At 38.7% G+C, this 22,565-nt stretch overlaps 1 protein-coding gene across 10 annotated transcripts in view; it reads right to left on the bottom strand.

Annotated features, from left to right (window-relative positions):
* CACNA1D (calcium voltage-gated channel subunit alpha1 D) overlaps positions 1 to 22,565 on the bottom strand; it is a 235,437-nt gene that overhangs the window by 29,210 nt on the left and 183,662 nt on the right. For 5 of the 10 annotated variants that reach the window (XM_055710188.1, XM_055710181.1, XM_055710180.1 and 2 more), the window contains 9 exons: positions 12,969 to 13,007; positions 12,424 to 12,552; positions 11,604 to 11,669; positions 9,758 to 9,849; positions 8,290 to 8,449; positions 6,897 to 7,024; positions 6,703 to 6,799; positions 5,003 to 5,105; positions 3,796 to 3,897 (listed from right to left, as the gene is read on the bottom strand). In XM_055710188.1, coding sequence (XP_055566163.1) covers positions 3,796 to 3,897; positions 5,003 to 5,105; positions 6,703 to 6,799; positions 6,897 to 7,024; positions 8,290 to 8,449; positions 9,758 to 9,849; positions 11,604 to 11,669; positions 12,424 to 12,552; positions 12,969 to 13,007 — 916 coding nt within the window. The remainder of the gene's footprint in view (positions 1 to 3,795; positions 3,898 to 5,002; positions 5,106 to 6,702; positions 6,800 to 6,896; positions 7,025 to 8,289; positions 8,450 to 9,757; positions 9,850 to 11,603; positions 11,670 to 12,423; positions 12,553 to 12,968; positions 13,008 to 22,565) is intronic. The other 5 variants (XM_055710186.1, XM_055710189.1, XM_055710184.1 and 2 more) reach the window with 1 other exon arrangement.

Genomic DNA, 22,565 nt, shown 5'->3' with positions numbered 1-22,565 from the left:
AAAAGGATGGGGAAATCCAATCCATGTACAATAGTGTTTAAACTCATTTTTACCTCTGTGACAACATTAGTCTCAAAATCAATCCTCTACCATGCAAAACAAGCTCCTCGCATTATGTCTGAAGCGGGCTGTATGCAAGTGAGAAAGTACGACAGGCTTTACCTTCAGTAAAAATGCACCAGGGATGTGTTTTCCCAGCATTTTATTTGTTCTTAAATATATGAAAGCAAAAATAATCACAATAATCACTTCAAAACACCTTGGTTGGGAGACTAGCCTGTTGTAGGAAGTATCTCAGCACATTTAAGAGCCTGCTCTGCCAAATACTGACATCTCTTCAAAGGTCCAGGTGCCCCCAGTTCCTGCTAAGGAACAGCAGGAACTCCACAGCTCACAAGAAAAGCTCACCCTTCTCAGATTCCGTCTCAGCAGTAAAAAGCTTTTTAATCGACTCAAAAAATCCAATTCCTGTATTTTTTGTGCACATTTGCTTTGATGTTCATCTGTAATCTCCCTTGACAGCTCCTCAGCAGACTAATGGTGTTCTATATTAGGAAGAGATCTCTTATCAAGCACCTAATCTAAACTTGCCTGCCTTAGTTTTGCTGAATCCATTGATCTTCAACGTAGCCCTAGTCAAACTCCCCAGATAAGGCTTTCCCCATCCTTTATACTACTTTGTCTCAAGTATTTGAACAGAACTTTTAAGGAAGTGAGACAGCAAACGGCTCCTAGAAAAAGCAAGCACATTGAAGTGACAGACTCGATATAACACATACCGCTACGTGTTGCACTGAGAGCATGTCTCAAGTCAGGCTATGACATTGCACAACTACTGACTGTACCTGAGATGACAAAACCTGTGAAATCTCAGTACGGGCCCTTATTGATCGCTCTGGATATGCACCCACTTTTTATGAGCATATTAGATGAATGCATTACCAGTTTGCTGAATTGTGCATGCCAAAGCCTGTACGTACAAACAAGATGCGCGTGTACATCACGGGCACAGTCAGTCGTAGCACAGACATGTGCACACAAGAACTGAAGCCTGGCCAAGGGGGGCCATCCTTGACTTTTTTTTCCCGAGTAACACACATATAGCCAGATACGGACAGGCATAGGGAGGCAGCTAAGCGTAACTGACCACAGAATAGACAAATCTGTAATTACAATCAGTGAGAGCAAAAGGAATCACTTCAGTAGGAGGTTTTTGGAAGAGGGCAAAAAGTACGAGGCAGGATTAAATGGGTTTGCAGGTGGGGACTGGGGAGTTTAGAGAATACAGGTGAATCTTTGGTGATTTATATGTATTTTTCTTATTCTCTAGTCTCCTAAGAATGTTAACTCATTCATACATTCAGGCATTTAACTGACATTCTATGCTTTTGCAAAGCAGCTTTTCAATTGTATTGAAAAGGTGTTGCTAACTACTAACGGTTTAATGAAGTTATAGTAATGAGTTATTTAACCGGTACCACAAATTAACTAACTGTCCATTTCTAGTGCATCTATTTATAATTCGGGGAGGGGAAAGCTATGTTGTTTATTTTACATTCTGCTCTGCAAACAGCTGCTCTGTTTATGTTCTGGAGGCATGCTCAGGAGCACACGAAGGATCTGGCATTCAGTTAATACCAGCAAAAGTAACACTGGAGAAAAACATCATAAACTAGACTGCTCTATGCTTTTAAATGCAAGTGATTTTAACCTATTGAATCTGAATGCTTTGTTGATTTATATTGAAGAGAATTTTCTGTCTCCTAGCAGACTGTTACTATCAGCTGTCACTGGTGTTATTTCATATACAATTTTCTGTTGAGTATTAAGCATCGGCAGAAATTGATTTCTACTATATATTAAGCTATTTTACACTCCTACGGCATATGAATGCAAAATAGCTGTATTCCTCTCTTTTCTAGTTGAGTTTCAATATTTTCGGTGTTCAAGTAATCATAACAAGGTCTGCAGAGAAATAAACCAAACTGCAACCAAAAATTCATAAATCTTCAGGCTTTCCCAACATGTTCTTATTCATAACTGGCTTCTAGAAGCCACACTGTTCCCTATCAATTGAGCAGCGATCCAGGCTTTCAGCCTTCTAGCTATGCTGAAGAGCTACATTTGCAGAATAAATATTAGCAATGAATTTTAGTATAGCTGAAAATAAATATACAGCTTATATTCAGCAATGAAATGAAGCTGAAGTGAACAGTGAGTTACTATGTAAGATTAGTTCTAGGAATGTAATCTTTACAGATTCTTTGTCAGATTGATTTAGGCAGGCACAGCTCACTATTCTGAAGCATGCATCTCTATTTCAATAAAAAAATGTAGGGGAATAAAGTCGGCAAGAGGCAACACTAATTCCATGCCACCACCCTAAAACAGAATTGCTTCAGAATATTCGGAAAGACTCATAGTTGAAAGGAACAGAGGCTGCAGAAAAAGCTCAAGCACATAGTTACAACAATAACAAAGCAATTCATCTATGCCATGCAAGCACTTAGATGTAAGGCTAAAAACAACAGAGTAAAACACAAAAAGTTGTTTTAAATGTGCAGTATCAGTTCCCCTTTGGGTAGTCAAATTTGCTAATTTTTGCCTTCAACCCCACGCTTCTCCGGCGGCAGCCACTGCACCAATAGCACGTGGCTCCCTCCAGCCACAAAGCTGATGCTGCTCCTCGGGTCATGCTGAACAGCAGTGCAGCCAGCATGCTCCTGCTCCCCCAGGACCGAGAGCATCACCTTCGGCAAGGGACCAGCTCCACCACCGTGCCTGGGATCTTGAGTCTGCTTCCAAACCTGAGTCTGATCAGTCTCGAAAGTGGCCGTAACGCTACGAAAGTACAATGAACTACAAGAAATACCAGATGATTACAATGGATCTGCGTATTGGATGGCTAGGTAAATATATCCTGGGCGTGGGCGACAGTGCAACAGATCCTGCACCTTTAAAACTTGAAAAAGCAATTAAAAACCAGTCTCCTAGACCTGCACTACAGCTTAGTAATAAAAATGTATATATTTAAAAAGGCTAAATATATATATTAGAATATATATATTTAAAAAGAGAGATATAACAAATATTTGACATGGCATTTTTACAGCACGTAGGAACATTTAATATACGCGCCTTGTAGTTCTCACAAACATATTGGTGCCATTAGAATTTAAATATCTCTTCACATGGGCCATATTCACATCTCAGTCATACTGGCATAAACCCAAACCATTTCCATTATCTGTTGACTATGAAATTGCTCTGGTTTAAACTAGTGTAACTGAGATAATTTAGCCTCTTGCTTCATTAATTTAGCAAACAAAATATTATTAAGCTGGCAATTAAATTTGTTTAGTTTTCTCCCAGAAGTATTCAAGACACACAGGGATACAAGCTATTATGTAGTGTACATTGCCAAGCTTCATTAGTACAAAACATGTTATTTTGCTCAATGCATTGAAATCAAACTAAGTTTAGTTTATTTTGCTGAATGATTTGAAATTAAGGCTAGATTTTGGTCTAATAAGGTATTTTTTCCAAGAAAGAAAATAAGCATAACATTGTCCTCTCTTTCTTTTTGATCTAAGGAAGTTGTACTTATCAGTCCTGTACGTATTATCTAGTGGAACAGGATGTAGTTTTTTCTATATTTATTTTGTTATTATTGTTTATTGTCCTTTAATGACACTATGATTACAAAATTTAGTAATTCTATTTCTTTGGTTCCTAACAATCCAGAAAGACCAACATGCACAGAGAACGGCATATTGCAAAGTTTATCGGACTGACCGCCAGCTGGAGGGACGACTTGGTCAAGTAATTTCATGCTCGTTTTCTTCCATATTTTCTTTATAACTGCTCTAAGTTCTTCGTTTGCTTGCTCTAGGTTACCTGTGGCAATAAAATACAAAAATGGAGGATGGCAATTACATTTCAATCAGCTGCAGTGAACAATCCTTTAGATATTAATTAGCTGTAGACAAATACTAAGACTGCGACAGGGATCCTTTGCAGCAAGCCTAAGCTACGTGTGGTAGGAGAAAATACTACAACTAAAGAGAAGAAAGGGTGTAAGGCAGCGAGTTCCTGGGGCTTTCAAATCAGTCTCTGCACTGCAGAGGTCAACCATAATTTACACATCCCAGCTCTACTCTGTCACTGCTTAATACTGTCTGCTTAAACTCTGCGGAAAGTGATGACTTGCTTTTTACAAGCAACTTTCTTGATCCACAGCCGAGCCTCTATTTTTTTAATCATAGTAATTACTCAGTTGAACAGGCTTGAAAGTTCAGGCAACTGACTACTGAACAATTTTTCATCTCTTGCAGTGCTCACCTGAACCACAACAATGGCTGAGGGGGCTTAATCTAATTGTTTTATTATTGGCACTGAAACTCAAATTCTGCTGAGAATAGCAATAGACATGGAACAGAAAGTAGGAAAAGATGGTAAAATAATGAAAAAATGTAGGAAAATAGAAAGAAAAGTCTTTGAAATATACCACTATTTTTTAAAACCTTTCCCTCTGGCGCAAATGACAGAAATGCATTCAACTGCCAGAACTGGCCTCGACCAGATGGGGATGTTACTTTCAAGTGTGCAAAAGCTGCAGTTGCACCAACATGGGATCCAAGGCACCAAGTTAAGGAGCAGTGAGGAAGGAGCCTCTTGGCTGGACAGAAAGGGGAACTCATTCAGGCCCTGCAGCAGAGCTTCTGCTACTGTGCTGCTGCTACATGGGTTTATCTGACCAGATAAAGGCACCTAATAATTTCTGAGATTTCCTGGGCTCTGGCCTCACCATCCTTTTCGTTTCATTTTCTAGCAAATCACTCCTAGCAACAGTGACTCCAACCCATGATCCAAAAGCAAACCCAGTCCAGCGAGACTAAGGCAGCCCTACTCATGTCCAACAAAATGAATAAAGTAAACTGTAACTTTTCCTTATCGTGCCTTCTGACAAATGCAGCAAAGGCTTTACAGCCAAGAACCTTACCTTCTGTTTTTATCTTTAGAGCAGTCCTAACCAAAGCAAACAATGTAGCATTAAACATGACGGTTCCATCGCTGTTTAGTGGCATATTCATGGCTACTAACCTCTGTAAATGAGAAAAGGAAAACAAATTTTGATGGAGTTTTGTTTGAAAAAAAAAAAAAAACAAACCGACAACAAAATCCTGCAATGTTCATTTCTGAAAAACTGATGTATTAAAAAAAAGTAATATCCACAAGAGGCATAAAAATTACATCTCCAAAAACAGTTGAGTCTTCTACCCTAGCTGCCTATAATAACCACCCAATATCGCTTCTTTCTGATATTTATCACATGCATGCTTATACAAAAGCTAAAACTGTTCAGTAGTTTTCATGCGCTATTTACTGAGTTAATTTGCAAACCCTGAAGCCCAGCCCTGGGCTCTGACTGTAAGTCACACTAACCAAGTATTAAGGACAAATGCAGTTACGGAAGAGCACGCACTTCAGTTGCAGTCACGTTCCAGGTTTCCCACAGGTTCCCTCCAGCCTCACACTCCATGAAGAAACATAGCACTAAGCCCATTTGTATAAACTGATTCATTTCTTAGGTAACTCTTCAGTGATGCTGTGCATCTCTTACACTGTCTACACTGAACTAGTGCAAACGGGGCTTCCCTCTTTCAATTAGTTCATCTCTGCATTAGTGTTCGTATTTTAGAGAAGTATCGCTGTGACCCTGTCAGAACACTACTTAATCTACCAAAATCCTTTCCTAATGTCTAACTTGGATTTTTTTTCTGTTAGTTTAAAAGCATTACTCAATTGGATAACTTATCTTAATGTATAGATATAGGTTTGCTTTAAGTACGCCTTGTGGCATCCCACTTGAACCCAGTGTTTTGTATGTCAACTTACCTGTTTATAAAACAGATACAAAAGAAATCCAAATGACAGGTCTGTTGTAACAATCCTTCAATTAAAAGGCTTGATCTTATTCCTACTGAAACTGCTAAAACTACAATATCCATAGTTCTGAAGTCCTCAGATACTCTAATAATTATTCATCTCCTTTGTGTTGCTTTCCAACTATATTAAAATGCAATTAATCCTCATTAAATTACACACCATGCCTGACAAATTCTACATCATTTTAAATTCCCTTTAATTTTCAGTCTTCTCACTCACAGCTATGTATCGTTATTCACTTCAGCTTGTTTTATCACCTTGCAGTCCCCACCTTTCAATCTCATTTCTACATTGCACATGCAGCAAACTCCTCACGAACCTGCCTGTAAAAACACTGTATCAAAATTAATTCTCCATTAAACTACCACCCTCTTCTCTGTGGAACTGAAGAGAAATCAGAAATGTCACTGGGTTGAAGTACTCTTATATGTGACACTGGGTCACCAGAAATGCTGGGATGAGGTAGTTCACATATGGGACAGTAACAGGCTAGTGATGCATTTCCAGACTGACACCTTTCATTTTGATACTCTGTTAAGAATTTTACATTGCTGTTAACTACTCAAATGAGTACCGAAAGAAATTACACTAATTTTCCTGCTTTCAGTTATGCCTGCAAAAAAACAGGGAAACTTGAGAGTGAGAGAGACCTGGCGAACAGACAGGATCACGGTGCACGCGTGATGCATAACAAGGCAGAAGTGAATGAACAAACCGGGAGAGAAAGCTAGAAAGAAACCAGGCAACACCTACCTTGCAGGCCACGCGGTGGGGGCACAGCTTGCCAAAACCAAGAGGTGGCTGAATACGTCTCAGTAATGTAACCACATCAAGATGCTTTATCCTTCCCCTAGAACGAACACACACCAGTTACCAAACACACATCCATTGCCCCACAATATACTATGCTCTGCGTTAAATCTTATCAGAGAAATGATCTAACTTACTTTGCTTCAGGGTCATATTCTGACCATATCCTTTTGAACTCATCCAAATGATGGGGACCCAGGATAGACCAGTCACGTGTCAAATAATCAAAATTATCCATAATGACTGCCACAAATAAGTTTATAATCTAAAAAAGTAATTAAGAACAATCTGCCTTAATTATTTTGAAATTAAAAAAATATATTCAATAAATAAAATAGCAGGTAGGTAGCAGGTTAAGAATTCAAACAAATTCATCTCTTAAATGATGATTTCTGGCAAATATAATCAAATGTCACAGAAAATACATGCTAATCATTTAACTGACTAACTGGAACTCTATCAGGTGATGGTGCTGACAAGAGTGTGATTCTATCTTAGAGCACTCAGTCTTTGACACAGCCTGTAACACTTTTTTTCTCTTCCTTGGTTTGCCAGGTGTCACTGCATTGAGCTAAAGAACGGAACCAATACATGTATTTGACATAGTGTAGATCTCAGGAAACAGCTTTCGTATTAATAGGATTCAAAGTCATGACAAGAAGACTTCTGCATACATCTTGTTAACAACGAAGATGATACAGAACAGCAGAACGTGTATGTTTACACATTAGTTCACAGAATTCTGTCTGACCACTCTCCTTTTGCAAGAACAGTACTGTGAATAGAAAAAAAAATTAAAAAAAATCAGCCGGCTTAGACCAAACACCTTCAATGAGGAAAAACGTATTTCAAATATTATATTAGAGCGAAGAATCCATTATGCCACGGATTAGGGAGAAAGGTTACCATTCACATCTCATGTGCCACAGTTTGAGCACACTTGTAGAGACACGAATCCAAATTCTGCCAAGTTTAAACAATACAAAAAAGCATTACTAGTAAGTCAACGGAACTGCAGCCTTATTATTCAGGAATATTTAATGATACTGTTGAGAAATGTATGAAATAATAGGTGATGAAATGACTGTTAACTTAGCTTTCAAATATGCAACCAACCACTCCAGCATACATATAGTCAGGAGAACAGCTTGTACGTGGGAATTTAGAACCACAGCACAGTTTAGGCTGGAAGGGACCTTTAAAGGTCATCTAGTCCAACCCCCCTGCAGCGAGCAGGGACATCTTCCACTTTTGCTTTGGTTGCTCAAAGCCCCGTCCAACCTGACCTTGAATGTTCCAGGGATGGGGAATCTACAGCCTCTCTGGGCAACCTGTTCCACTGTGTCACCACTCTCATTGTAAAAATCAGTATAAAATCCAGGATTTAGGCCTGTGTATGGGAAAACAATCTTGCAAAAATATTTTGGATATGGGATCTTCAATTATTCTCTGAACCCACTACTCTTTTAGTTCAGAAAAAAGTCAAAATGCCAAAGCTCATTTCTGTTAATAAGCACAAGCCGGACTCACCAAAAATGCACAAAGCATGTAAAAACTGATGAAATAAATTATAGCAAAATTGCTTCCACAAGTGTATTCTTCCCCGGGATTATAATCGGATTCTGGATCACAGCGTTTTCCAGGCAAACATGCCAGCATGATTTCCTGCCAGGCTTCTCCAGTTGCACACCTTTATAAGGTCACAAAGATAAATGAAGCATTATTTGACCAAAACAGATTAAAGATATATTAATTTGTTAAGTTCTGACAAAATTCTTGGAGCTGTACAAAGACAAATGTGAATACAGATTGTGAACTTTTCAGAGCAGGAACTACTTAAAAAAAATACAGAGCATGTTTCAGAAATTACAAACACAGACCTGACTTTGTAGACACGTTTCATAAGGTAGACTAATGCCCCATAAAGGCTCACATGTAAAAATTTGAACCCAAACCTGTGATTTACAAGGTAAATACTTATTACAGTGCAGCTGCTGTGTACAAAAACCTGTCATAAAAGCTCAAAGCATCTATTTGTAAAAGATTAATTGCCTTCTCAGCATGGTTGAAGAAATTCTTGCCTCTAACTTCCGCTATTGCATTTTTTGCATAGTTGGGTAATGCCTGTGTACAGACCCACGATTTTAAATACTTAAAAGACAACTACACACCTGCGACATTTCTGGCTATGTTCATTACCTAGTTTGAAAGGTATGAATGTCCTTACATACTTAAAGTGACTTAGATCTCCGTGGGTGATGCCCTGGGTCTCAGATAAGGAGCGACCTGCCGGTCTTGCCAAGCAGGTTAGTAGCAATGCATAGGAGCCAAGCGGAGTTACGGAATCACAGGGAGAGAGCTCTCAACATTGCCACCTTTAGAGGCATCCCTGTTCCACATCATTCCCTCTCCTTGCTCCGGGACATTTTGAAGCACCCCTAGCAAATGTTTACCCTTTTCTTAAGCTCTCTAGTAGAGATTCCATAATCCCCCTGCATCAAAATCTAGCTACCCTTGCATCAGAAAGTTCTGCCTACTGCTTATCGGGTCTGCAAATTACACCCGCTGCTTCTTGTCATCTCTTCAGCAGATGTAAAGAAGAGTTTATTTCTTTATCTTTGCAACAACCTCTCATTTTCTCAAACTGTCATCCTAGCTGTGCTTCTAAAGATTACAGTAAGGGCACAGTCTCTTTCACCTTTCCCAACACCCCCACAGTGGACACCAGGGCTCAGTGTATTTGGGGTCTACATGCAGACATCACTCTGCATGAGTGATGTTTCACAACACTGAGGTGTTTCACAACAGCTGCAATGAGTTTAGGTCTGGATCACCTGGATGGAACCCAGCACGCAGCCACAGAGAGTATGTGCTTGTTACGCTAAATTGCTTCTCACTTGCAAACACATTTTGAACAAATGCATGGTACGAGAGCTACTAACATTTTTCATAGATCAGTGAAATGGGAGGCATTAAGTAAGAGTTAAGGTTTGCTCACCTGAAGAGAAGCAGCACAGCTTGGGGGAAAGTCTGAAAATTGTTGTTTCTGTTTATTTGGTTGTTGTCCCTCATGGCCACTTTTCCAAATACCTACAATAAAACAGGATTTTGACTTTCACCCTAGCAACCTGTACTGTCAGAAGCTGTAGGCCTTAAAGTCTAAACTTGCTTCAGTATGTATGAAAAGCGCTTGCTTTACCCTTTTTACATTTTTCCTAATAATGATGTAATTGCAGTAAATTTATCACATGTACAAGACAATTCTTAGTAATTTATTTTGGCATCAATAAGACATTATAATACTAATACATATTCCAGTCTTTCAGTGAGAAAATACTGGTTTAAACTAGCACCTAGAGTCTTTTATTGCTATTAAAGCCCTACTATGTAAATATTGTACATACTTGTAGTAAGAAATATTTGCTGTCCTGAAAACCTTGACTCTAAATAATGAAAAAGAGATGCAAAGATGGAAACCAAAGCACAGAGAGTCTGAGCATCCTGCCCCAGCCAGAGATGGACATGTGTTCAGTTCTTCAAAATTAAATGGTGATTCCTTGGCCATGGGACTGTTCTTTTTCCCAAATATAATACATTTACATCCTCTTACAATACAGTGAAGGCTGTTACTGCATTTAGAGATTAACACCATGATGCTCTGTATACGTGCTGCTGGACTGTAAGGACATTAAGTTGCTTTTGGATAAATGATTAAGAGAAAGAATCAGGAGGAAAAACCACTCTCTGTAGCATGTTTCTTCTCAACCCACTCAGTTAGGACCTCCCTTGGTGCTGATGTGAAGAACCTTTACAACTCTGAGAACAGAAACAACTCTAAAGTTTCATGGAACACAGAGCTATCCTAAGGCCTTCTGACAGGAAAACTGCTGTTATCAGGAGGGGGGACAACAGAAAGAATAGAAAAAAAGAGCCAGAACTGCAGCCCACATTCAGGATTTCTAACAGGGACTTTTGCCCAAGTGCTGACAGTCATCCAGCCATGCTCCTCAGACACCACATCTCACGTGTGACACGGAGACTACCACACAACTCAAACCACACTGCCAACCACAGCTCCACGCTCGCTGCCTTCGTCTGCTGCTTTCCTGCAGGCTGGGCAGGCCCCTCTCCAGCCGCTATCCCATACTCCCACTAGAAATGGCCCTGGAGTATGAATTTTAGGAACAGTTTCCCCACAGGTTTCTCCTATCTAGCTGTCTCCAGTAATTAAGCCTGGAGAACCTGGTCTGCCCTGTCTGCACTGCTGCTGGTGTGAGCAGTAGCACCCTCATCCCAACAGCACATTTTTACATTTTAATTTACATTTTTACATAATTTACATTTAATTTACATTTACATTACCAAAATCCTTTCCTTGTACATCTTGTACGCATCTCCTACTCTTGGTTAACCACAGGTTCAGCTCTGCCTAAATCTTTACCTGGATTCTCTTCCTAGTTTTATTCTTCTCATATGGGAAAGATTTTTTAAAAAAATAATTAAAAAGCTGGAGTTTTAATGCCTGATTCCCAAAGCAAGTCTATAGTAAAAAAAAAAAAAGCCATGCATTCTTTCTATACATTCATGCATAGGAATACATGGAAGAGGAGTGGCTCCTTTCAGCAAACCAAGATACTATAAGCTCACACCAAGCTCTTCTCCTGCATCTTTTTGGATTTTCTAACTACCAGATTCATAACCAAAAAAATATTTTTATGCACTCTGAAAACTCTCCCCTAGATACACTGATATCAAAGGAATGTTTCAATAAGCACCTTAGGAAACAAGTCTGAGAGTAGCCAACACTGTACTTCTGTTTAATGCTAAAAAAATTCTGTATTTACCTGCATTCCAATGACAGCATAGATGAAGAACAGCATGGCTATCAGAAGAGCCACGTAAGGCAGAGCCTAGAAATGGGACAGATGCATTGTATTTTAATAATTTCACACAATTATTTCAATTTCCATTTAAAAAAATAAATTTCTTTGTGCAACACAGGCTTTTCCAAGGTTTTTCTTCCTATGCAAGTGCTTAAAATGTTATTACCTGTTGCTCTTAATATTCTGCCACATACAATGAACACAAGCTTCATTATACTTTGAATTATTTCTGCCAGCAATCCAGGGGAAAGGATCATGTTTAGAAGTTTTTAATTTTATTTTCATTACTGATTCTGACAACACAACACAAAGATATTCCTTCTATACAATTAAAAGAGTTCCATTAACTTCATGTTCATCAGAGTTTTCAGGAGCAAGGATTCAAATATCTATTTACTACACTTATGAAATCAGTTTTATATACAAAAATAGATTAAATTCCTCTTTTGTAGTCATCTGATAAAATGTATGGAAGTATGAGACCTGTGTGTGTCAAACCTATCCTATCCCTTCTAGATATACCAAATATTATTTTTTTTTGAAGTACCGTAGAAATCTGATGGTAACAGCTAATATTAAACAATAAAGAGTGACCTTGGGACTCACTGAAGTAATTGGTGAAGTTTATCTTGGCATTAGTAGGCAAATATATTTAAATATTTCATTACTGATAGCATGAATTTCCAAAGAAAAGTTTTTTGCACTCTACAGGTATTGCTTCGTAAAATTTGGTGTATGAATCGTTGTAATCATAAAGCAAATTTCAATAAATTTTGCTAACCTGAAATGACTTAATAAATGTCCATAGTAAAGTTCTGATTCCTTCTCCTCTGCTAAGCAGCTTCACCAACCTCATCACCCGGAAGAGACGGAAAAAAGTGATGGAGATTCTAGCGCTGTCCTCAGAGTTCTGAAGAGCATCATGGAGAAGTCAAACCAAATACAAACTCAAACATGCAACACTTCCAGAAAAACAACATCAAATGCAAAGGTGGAAGAGGTAAGATTTGAAAATGTATCTTGAGAGCCTTTTCATCTTGATAAGCATGACATGAAAGGAAAAAATACATGCTAAAAACACAGGACCTGTAGAAATGCTTCACACATCACATGCATTTCCAAGTTTTCTGGTTTGTTAATAAGGATCATATTGGGTTTGTTTGCAGTAGACTTCAATAATACATTGACAATGAATGCAAACCACTGCATAACACCTTTGTAGTAAGACAGTTATGAAAAATACAGAAAAAATCGGTGGAAAAGACATGGTAAAAAGAATAAACTCAAGTAAAGGTAAAACCACTGGGGTCAGTTTACTAATCTTACCCCAGACTCATCAGTTGTGACTGTTTCAGTTGGCTTTGGCTTTAAGAAATTAAAAACATTAAATATTAAAATCAAATAAAAGGTAAAAAAATCAGCTTAACCATAAACAGAAGGAAGGACATTTTTTTATTTCTAAATGAACATCTTTCAACTCAATACACTTCCGAAATAAAACATTAATATCCTTATTAAAACCTTCCCTTGAGCATTTCATGTTGGCTGACTCACATCAAAAACATCATTGGCTGACTCATCCCAAAATCTGCTAGCATAAAACATGTTTAAAAGACTCAATGGAAAGTTAATACAAAATAAAATATCTGCTCCTCTGTAAGCCAAACGAAACTGGCCATCGACTTCCACAGGTTGTATGAAACTGTAGCGGTAAGCCTAAGTAAAACTCAGGAACAAAGTCTGGGCGTCAGACTAGCCTTTCAAGGTCCCTGTTCCGCTGTGCTCTTTTTGAAGATTAATTACTTCATCACTGGAATCTCACCACATTCAAGAAATTGTGCTTTATATCACATCAGGAGCCCCCTTAAAGGGAAGTAACTTGCTTGAGTTAAGTCAGTGATGAACTCTGGGCTTTGCAGTGCTTAACGAGGGCAGATTTTCACTCTGCCAAAGGGATAAACATTTTTTAGCCCGTGACACAAAGGCTAACCCTCCCATGGAGGTGCAAATGAGAAGGAAATACTTGCACTCTCTCCGCACCTACGAAGTGCTCACACACCTGAGCTGGCGTAACGGGATCGGGCACGGGGAAAAGGCTTCGGGATCTGCTCGACCCTCTTGGCACAGATCTGCACAACCCTCGGGAGCTACAGGGAGGAGAGGGGCACACACCAGCTTCTTGTTCACAGGGCCAAACTCTGTGCCCTGTGCGGAAGAAACTTACTTTGCTCTTTGTAACATCTCTGTGTCTGTCTTTGGAGAAACTGTCTCGATATCCTAAATGGTCAGACACTAGCAAAGCTAAAGGACCAACTGTCCATGCTTTCCAGATTCACAGCAGCCTCTTCCAAAACTGAATGGCAGAGTCTTTAAAAACATTTATAGCACTAGAATAAATGGGATTCGCGACGTTAGATCCCAGTGATGGCTCTTACTCTTTGCCTAAAATGTCCTCCTTTTAAAGGGGCACCTTTCAAAAAATTATCATCACGTATAGCAGCAACAACTGTGATGCTTCCTCAGTGCTGCTTCCAGCGCACTGTGTGTGCATCACTCGCTCCCCATGTACTTCACCCAGTAACATCTCCAGTATTGCTGTTACCCAAGATAAAACTTGGGGAGAAGGAAGGGAAAAGAGGAGCTCAGTGCTGAAAATACTAGCATTATATTATAAAAAAAGTACTATGGTAAAAACCCAAGAGTACGTAATACCTTGTTACAGTCAGATAATCAGTGGTATTTATTAAAATACATTTTGCCTATTACTTTTTTGCAAAACATGCATAACATAATGGTATCACAAGGGGAAAATGAGGTAAAAATAACTGTTGTTCAACTATGTATTTATGCATTAGTGCCCTGCCAGGATACCAGTATTTTCTGAAATAAGAGTTTTAAAGCTGTTCAAGGGATTATTGCTAAATTGATGCATTAATATTGGAAAACCCCAGATCTCCTCACTAGACTTCAGTAGGCAGAGTATTTGTAAATCAGCTGTAACATCTAAACTTCGTAAGCACTTACATAAAATAGGCAAAAATATGCTGCCAATGAAAGACAGTTGCTGCACTAGAAACTCCCTGCATATGTCAACAATTTGAAATAAACTCATCAAAATATAGCTTGAGGAGAAATTCATAATCACAAACATTGTAAATACCAAAATATCACAAAACATGGAAACAACCTTGCAAAGCTATCTACCTACATCAATCACAAACCTGTACTATGTGCACAGACCCACACTGCTGTTAACTTTTTGGTACACAAAAAAAATTCCTTTTTACCTGAAACTTCTAAAGAAAAAGGATTTCATTACACCTTCTTCAAATGAAGCCTGAAATTTCGTGTTAATCTCCAGTGACTGACTTATGCTGAGCTTGATACAGTCTTAAACAGTGAGCAAATTACTTAATTAGCATTCAATATTTTGTATCATCAAAAATTAAATTAAGTATTTGACAGATACAGAGCAGCTTAAATTACAGTATCATCAGAAATGAACACTAAAAAAAATGAAGTAAAAATGCTGGGCTTGGGAGTTTTTCCTGCTAGCTTTTACCGGAGAAGGATTGGGCTCCAGATAAGCTAGGAACAGTATTAGGACAGCATAAGAACAGGAAAAGGATACTTTAGTCCTACAGACTTTTACTTAATTCCTTCCCAAAAGAAAAAAATAATGAGAGGTATGCATTATGATTTGGTTATGAAAAAAAACTCACTGAAGGAAAAGTCAGTAAAAAAACGTATTTATATCTAACTATCTTAATGACTACTTAATTCTCACTTTTGAAAACGCAGCCAGAAAACCAGATTCCCAAAACGATGTGCACAGTTCTACTGCAGGTGCTCAGGAATGATGAGTGCAAAACCCCTCACACTTTTTATTTTGTCCGAAGGGCACTGAACGCATTTGTGCATGCGTGGGACTGCGTAACACACACGCCTCCCGTACATCGCTCATCCTCAGCTCCTCCAGCCGCAGCCGTCCTAACTGCCTGCTCCTGACGGCTGAGCTGCCACTGCTGGGAACCATTAGGATGTCATATCCAAGAGATTATAAATCATGGACAGTGGAAAGAGCAGGCCAGGAAGGAAAAAGCAAAATACTTTGTTCACAAAAATTAAATTGTACAAAAACGCCGAGGTGGAGACAGGTGCTAGAAACAAACAATGAAAACCAACTCCTGAATCCAGAGGATCTTTTTCAACTGGAGCTGAAAATATATTCAGCTTCGGCCCATCACTGGCCAAGTGTTTTGGATACTGACATTTTGAGGTGAGTGTTTCTAATTTTTTCACTCTCTCTGGCATTTCCCTCTGATCATACAGCAGCTTGGTTTACATGACTAATACTAATTATAATGAAGCTAATATAGTTATACACCACAAAGAAAACATTATTCATACTTATTTATAAAGGAAACGCTCATCCTAGAGACGAAGTTAGTTAGCATTTATGTGTGTCCATCCAGCATGAAGCAATATTAAGATCTAGAAAACTGGTACCGCCATCTTCACGGACAGTAACAGACAGACGGTAACAGAACGCCTGCTTCCTGCAGATAAGGGAAAGCCATGTACTACCCAAACACAGCATCTTACTTGCAGCTTCAGTAATATCACTTGACATGCGCACACGTCAGCAGGCGGCACATTATGTATGTGTGGGGGAAGTATTAGAAGAGACTTGAGCCTGGGGGGGGCACGCTGAGCAGAGAGTGTCTCTTTGGATGGCGGCTGCTGACCAGAAAGGAAAAAAAAGTATTTCCTGGCGTCAGGCAGTTCACCTACAACCTCCTCTTTCCCCTCACCTCCCACCAGTCATTCCAACACTACTTGTGTCCCAAACTTCTTGGGACCGGCTGCTCAGCATCATGATTTCTTTGTCCCCCATGGGACTCTGTGATTCCTAGGACAACAGGAGTGCTTCTGGGATCACTGCTAGGAGTCTGGTAATGGGCACAGCTAGAATAAATGAATGGCTTCTGTTTTCACTGCTTGGCTAACAGATGCACTGCAACGAGGTAAACAAGAACACAGACTGAGTTAATTATTCCACCTTTTCTGTCAGCCACGTGCCAGCTACACTGACAGCCTCGTTCAGCGAAGCACTTGATACCTATGTAAGCTCAAGCCAATTCTAAAATACTTCAAATAGCCAGTAACAGGATTTTTCTTTTTTCTTAATCAAAGTTGAGCACAGCAGCTTTCTTCCCTAAACAATCCCAGTCCTCAAAAAAGATTAATCAATGATCAGCCTAAATTTCTGACTCGCTGATTAAAATGTTTGCTACCAATTTTGGTCAAGTATTTATTGCTGCTTATGAAAAATTTAGCACATTTCCTAAACAGTAACTCCACATTACACTCTGCATATTGCAACAAAAGTTTGAAATAAACTTCCTAACTGAAAAAGGCTGCAATGTCAAAACTGTGAACAGTGTGAAACAGATTGCATCATGCATTGGAAGCAAACTGTAGCTCTGTGTTTAAGAAAAAATAAACATGGTGAAAACCAGTGGGTATTAGTATACTGTGTTCATCAAATGCTTCTTTTCTACAGGCTGTGCCAAAGGCTATGAAAGTATGCCAACACAAATGAACACATAGTGATGATGTAATCATCATTACAAATATAGAAGGAAACATCTGCATGATAAACACATATGATGACAATAACATACATAGGAAAGCATTCAGGTTGCCAAAATATCTTCAGAAATGTGCAGTATATGTCTGTCTATATACATGTACATATATACATATACGACTCATTCGGAGAATAATTACTGGAATTTACATGCGCTAGCAAGTAGTTTTCTTCATAGTCTTATCAGTGTTCTCTATATCTCCTGTTCCACATGAACCAAACACCCATATATATAATTTAGTTAAAATTTCGAATCAATGTGAAGAACCCCACAGTGGATTAAAAAAAATAATATTTTTTTCCCTTGTAAAATATGTATTTAAAACTCTAAGTTCATAACTAACATGTTTGTGGTACAGGGTACTATTATAATAACTCATAAATGTTCAGCTGTGCAATGAAGTAAAATAAATTTTTAGGATTAACACCTTCATAAAATCAGATCAGAAATTTACTTCTATTTCCAAATTAGTTATTGCAACACAGTATAGATTTTGTATTGCAATGACTTCATACTAATGAAAGCAAAACCATACCAGCGTGTCTTTCTGACCTATCCTTAAGCCCTAAGGAGAGACATTTGCAGAAGTCTACAAAATGTATTAACAGTATTAAAAAATATCAATTACTAGCAACAAAATATGCCAAGTTAAGTTCTAACATACCATACTGGTGCGTAAAGTAGGATTCAAACTGAATTGTAGTGCTTTTGTTCAAAACTGGAATCCAGAATCTCTACAGGAGCTGGACATGAGGTTTTTAATCCACTCCTCCACCCAAGCCAGGTCAGCTGTCCCACCACTTACTGGGTGAGTGGGCAAATATATAAAAATAAGCACCAGCCCTCCAGGCACACCCTCCAGTAGCAATCTAGCTAACAAAAAGAGTATCCCACTGGTTATAAGTCAACATTATGCGCTGCATAGTGCTGAAACGGTAATAACGGTGCTCCTTCTTGCCAAAAGGCAGAACATTCAATTCTGGTTTTCTGAGATCTATTTTTTTTTTATGTATGGCATCACTATTAACCTCTGTCAGTTGTTACGGTCGCACAAGCACTGAATAAGCCTCATGCATTTACAGTGGTGATCCAAGACAAATAGGTTTTCCCGAGGGAAGATACCAATGCTGTTCCTCTAAGCTGTATTTCAACAAAAAACTTGAATTTTACTTAACCTCAAGCATAAAATTAGTCCCATAGGGACTGCACTAAACATTTGCACAAAAAAGAAAAGTGAATGCTCCATTATTTTCTCGACATTTTGGCAGCACATGAATGGTAAAAGAAACTTAAATAAGAAATGTGAATTAGAACTTTTCTAACTACTACCGTAACAATGTGATCATGCCTCTAAGTCATCCCGTGCTGGTCATCCAAATGGTTTCTGAGCTGACAAATAAGATAATTTCTATAGAGCCAGACCAGATTGAAACTCGTCTGTGATTACTCTTTTATTCAGAATTTACTTCCAATTTATCTCTCATTGGTTTAAGTTATATATGACCATCTCCCAGAATGGACTGACCACATCTTGTGTCTCGCTGCTCTTTTAATTGAAGAGGAACCATTTTTATGACCACACAAGATCTTGTGTGTCATGTGAAACTTTTTGAAAACAAAAGGTCACAAAACTAAAAAGTAATTATATAGGGTTTAGTAGTGGTTTATTTTTATTTTTTTTATCGTTATACCATATATATATATTTACTTATACATACTTGCCTCTAAAAATTTCTAAAAATAAAATGAACATGAAAATCAATTAGATTCATAAAAGAAGAACTGGTTAAAGGGAGGGATATTAAATGACAGAGTAAACTAACAAAACAATCATAGAAAATAGTGTATTGCCAAAATATATGTTGCTCTGAGGTGGTTCATTTCTGGAGTTGGTCACTGATCAGTCCTTGAGGATGCTAAGCAGTCCTATAAATTGCTGAACATATTAAACACCAATTTACAAGGGCTCAAAAATATTCAAAACAGTAATTTCCTGAATTATACATGAACGGGAGGTTACTGGATCAGAAGAATCAGCCTCAGGGCACCATATAAATTATAATAAAACATTTAAAAAGAACAAGAAAAGGAATAACAAAATAAAAATATGACCTTTAATTTCCAGAATTTAATACTGAAATCAATGTGGTATGTAACTAGAAAGTCCAACCCACTCTCTTGAAAAACATGGGTTAGATACAAACGTGTTATCTGATAGAACTTGCTGGCCTTTGGAATTAATTTAAGCGTGCACAGCCAGACCGTCAGAACGATGCTGAGTTTTTTCCACAGCATGAGGCAATTATATATGCAAACCTATAAGAACATTTAGTTCGTCTTGAGTACATTATTTTAGGTATTCACATTCTTTCAAGTCTTCTTTTACATTGCTTAATGAAGACGGCTGTACTTATGCAGTTACAACTGCCACAAGATCCGATTTTACACCAGTGCTAGCTGTTTACACTGTTTCAGATCACCCTTCAAACAAGGCTGAGCTGCCTCAGTTTAAAAAGTTTCTACAATGGGAATTTTCACAGGTGCCATTTCAATCACACTTGGAATCCCATCAAAAGCAAAGTCTTGTTCGCCTCTCAGCAGAGCTGTAGATTTCCCAGGATCACTGTCTATGTTAGATAAAAAGTACAGGTGGAATGGCACAATTCAGGATGCCCCAAAAATATTAACATTCTATAATACTGAATTTGGATCATAGAAGTTTACAGAAAACTAATGAAGTAGGAATAGTTCAGTAGATTCAAAACAATTAAAAAAAAAAAAAAAAAAAGAACAACCTAGAAATTTCCCCGGACACTCTGTGGTTTTCACTGTTTCATGTTGAAAATGGGAAATCAAGCCCAGAAATATACTGAAACTGTAATACGTTATTGACTTGCACAAACAAAGCACATAAAAGTGGAAAAGACCAGAAACAGACAATACTTAGTAGACAAACAGTCTGCTGTGCAGTACTAGAAGACATCAGAGCTGAGCCTTTTTGTCTCTCATGAGTATAGCATGAAGAACGGAGAAATGACAGTGGTAGTTACTGACTGTGGTGTGTAATTTTTTCTGAAGATCACTACTTGATCTCCAGGATATTTTCAAGACAACTGTGTGCATTACTAAAGTGACAGCGTTCTTCAGAGCTGAAAGCTCAGCGGTGATCAGTTACAAGCAATGCTGTCCCATTAACACTCCCCATACAGGGTTAAATACAGGGACATCTCCCATGGTTATGGAAGTACACCTTGAGCTATTTTTCAGTTTCTTCACAATCGAGTACATTATGCAGTTTTTAGGGAAAGCTATTCTAAATGACTGGTCTTTTGATGCTCCTCTGATACTATGCTCATCTACACCAGTACTACCGTGAATGGAAACAGTACAAAATTGTAAATACTTGAGCTGCAAGTCTAAATCCAAACTTTTCGGGGAAAAAAACCCAACAAAACATCCAAAAAAACCAACCAAAACCAAACTACAAGCAGCTTTTAAGATCTGCTCTATGAAACATGATTACACTTTGAAAAACTTCTCAACAGGACAACGCAGTCCTGTGCTGACTGGCCCTCCCTGTGCGCTCAGGTTCCTTCAGTTCACAGGTAGAAAGACCCGTTGCCCACCAAGAACCCAGCAAAACAAGTCTAAGATCTAGGGGTTAGCTAATCCTCCTGTTCCCACATTATCACATCACTCCTCTGCTGCTCCTTCCAGGTGTGCAGTTGTGACAGTCTCATATTTTAACATAACATCAGGGAGGAATTTTAAGGTGAGTCAGCCTTAAATTATTTTGATTGTGTTTACTCTTTGAGACGGCAGTGTAGACATTGCAGCTTTATAAAAAAATCTGAAGTCTTTAATGAGGGTTGATAGTGCATGCTTGAAGACATTCTGCCATCTTAAAAAAAAAAAAGATAAAAGAATACATTTGGTTTCTATATTTGGTTGAAATCAGTTTACAGTAGGTCATTACTATGCTTACCTAATATACTAGAACCAAAGAAGATTCAAAACTACGTACATCACCGTTGCTCAACAGCAGCAATTGCCACTAATTGATGCTGCCTGTGCCAAAGCTAATGTGCTCTGAAGGGAGACCAGGATGGGCACAGTATAAGAGGTATTTCCCTTGGCAGCCGCCTTATCCACTCATTTCTGCCCTACCACGGCCCACACTTCTGCCGATACTTTGTGCTCAGCACCTCATCCAGCCAACTGTCAGGTCCTCAAACTCTTGCAGAAGCGCAGCTCACAGCTATGGGGTAAGAACGCTGCGGGCAAAGGCTGCCTAAGGTCACAAAGATGCCAGAAGAGATCCCCATCAAACCACGGCCTCAGCCCAGACCAGCGGGAGAAATCCAAGCTCCTAGCAGGTGGTCTGCTGATCTGAACAATGCACTGAAACCCGAGACTATCTTCTAAACAGACCTTACTTGAGTGTTACGCATTTTCTTTCTTTCCTTCTCATCCTGGAATGCCTGGAACAGACCACAGCTTTTTCAAATACAATTTCTATTCCATGTTCCTGGGCAACTTTATTATCATGGTCTTCACAGTTGCAAAATCAAGGTACTATCTACATGGAATAAAGGGTATCATTTCTGCTATTGACTGAAGGAATGTGATCCTCAAAATTGGGTTCCTGGCATGAACCACTCTGGAAAATAAATTTTAAAATGTGTTTTCTCTGAAAAACTGTTTCAGTTAAATGGCAACGGTAGCCACAGGATGGATTTGCTTCCCCAAAATATGACAGAGATATTGCAACTTAAATATTCGCTCACTGAAGAGTATTTATTCAAATTTGGAAGTATTTTGAAAGATTACACATATTAAATGTCCCTACTGAAAAGAAAGCATTTTGGTAAGTAATAAAGCCCACTGGGGAAAAAAAAAAAAAAAAAGGTATCTAGAAAATAGCTTACTAAAACAAATTTAAAGAGAAAAGCAATGAGACCAGCCAGTCCCAAAACTGTGACTGCCGTAGAGAAACACACAAGCGGAATATCCTCAAGGAACACCAAGCAACCATTTACATCTACAGCTTTCTCCGATTAATCTGTTCTTTGATACAGGGAAAATGTGTGCATGTGTGGGATCTCCTGTGTCATGGGTATTTCTGGATAACCTAGTTCTCCGAATGGTAGGCGGGTAAGATCTTCAGCAGGTGGAACACGCTAACCTCACCTACTGCGCCTGTCAGCTCCCTGAGCATTTTCAGTGGACGGGTTGGATCCAAGTCTCCCTTTTTGAGGTATCAAGAAGC

Source organism: Falco cherrug, chromosome 4, assembly GCF_023634085.1.
Source record: "Falco cherrug isolate bFalChe1 chromosome 4, bFalChe1.pri, whole genome shotgun sequence".
Taxonomy (NCBI): domain Eukaryota; kingdom Metazoa; phylum Chordata; class Aves; order Falconiformes; family Falconidae; genus Falco; species Falco cherrug.
The sequence above is the reverse complement of the archived record's forward strand: the minus strand, read 5'-3'. Positions and strand labels throughout refer to the sequence as shown.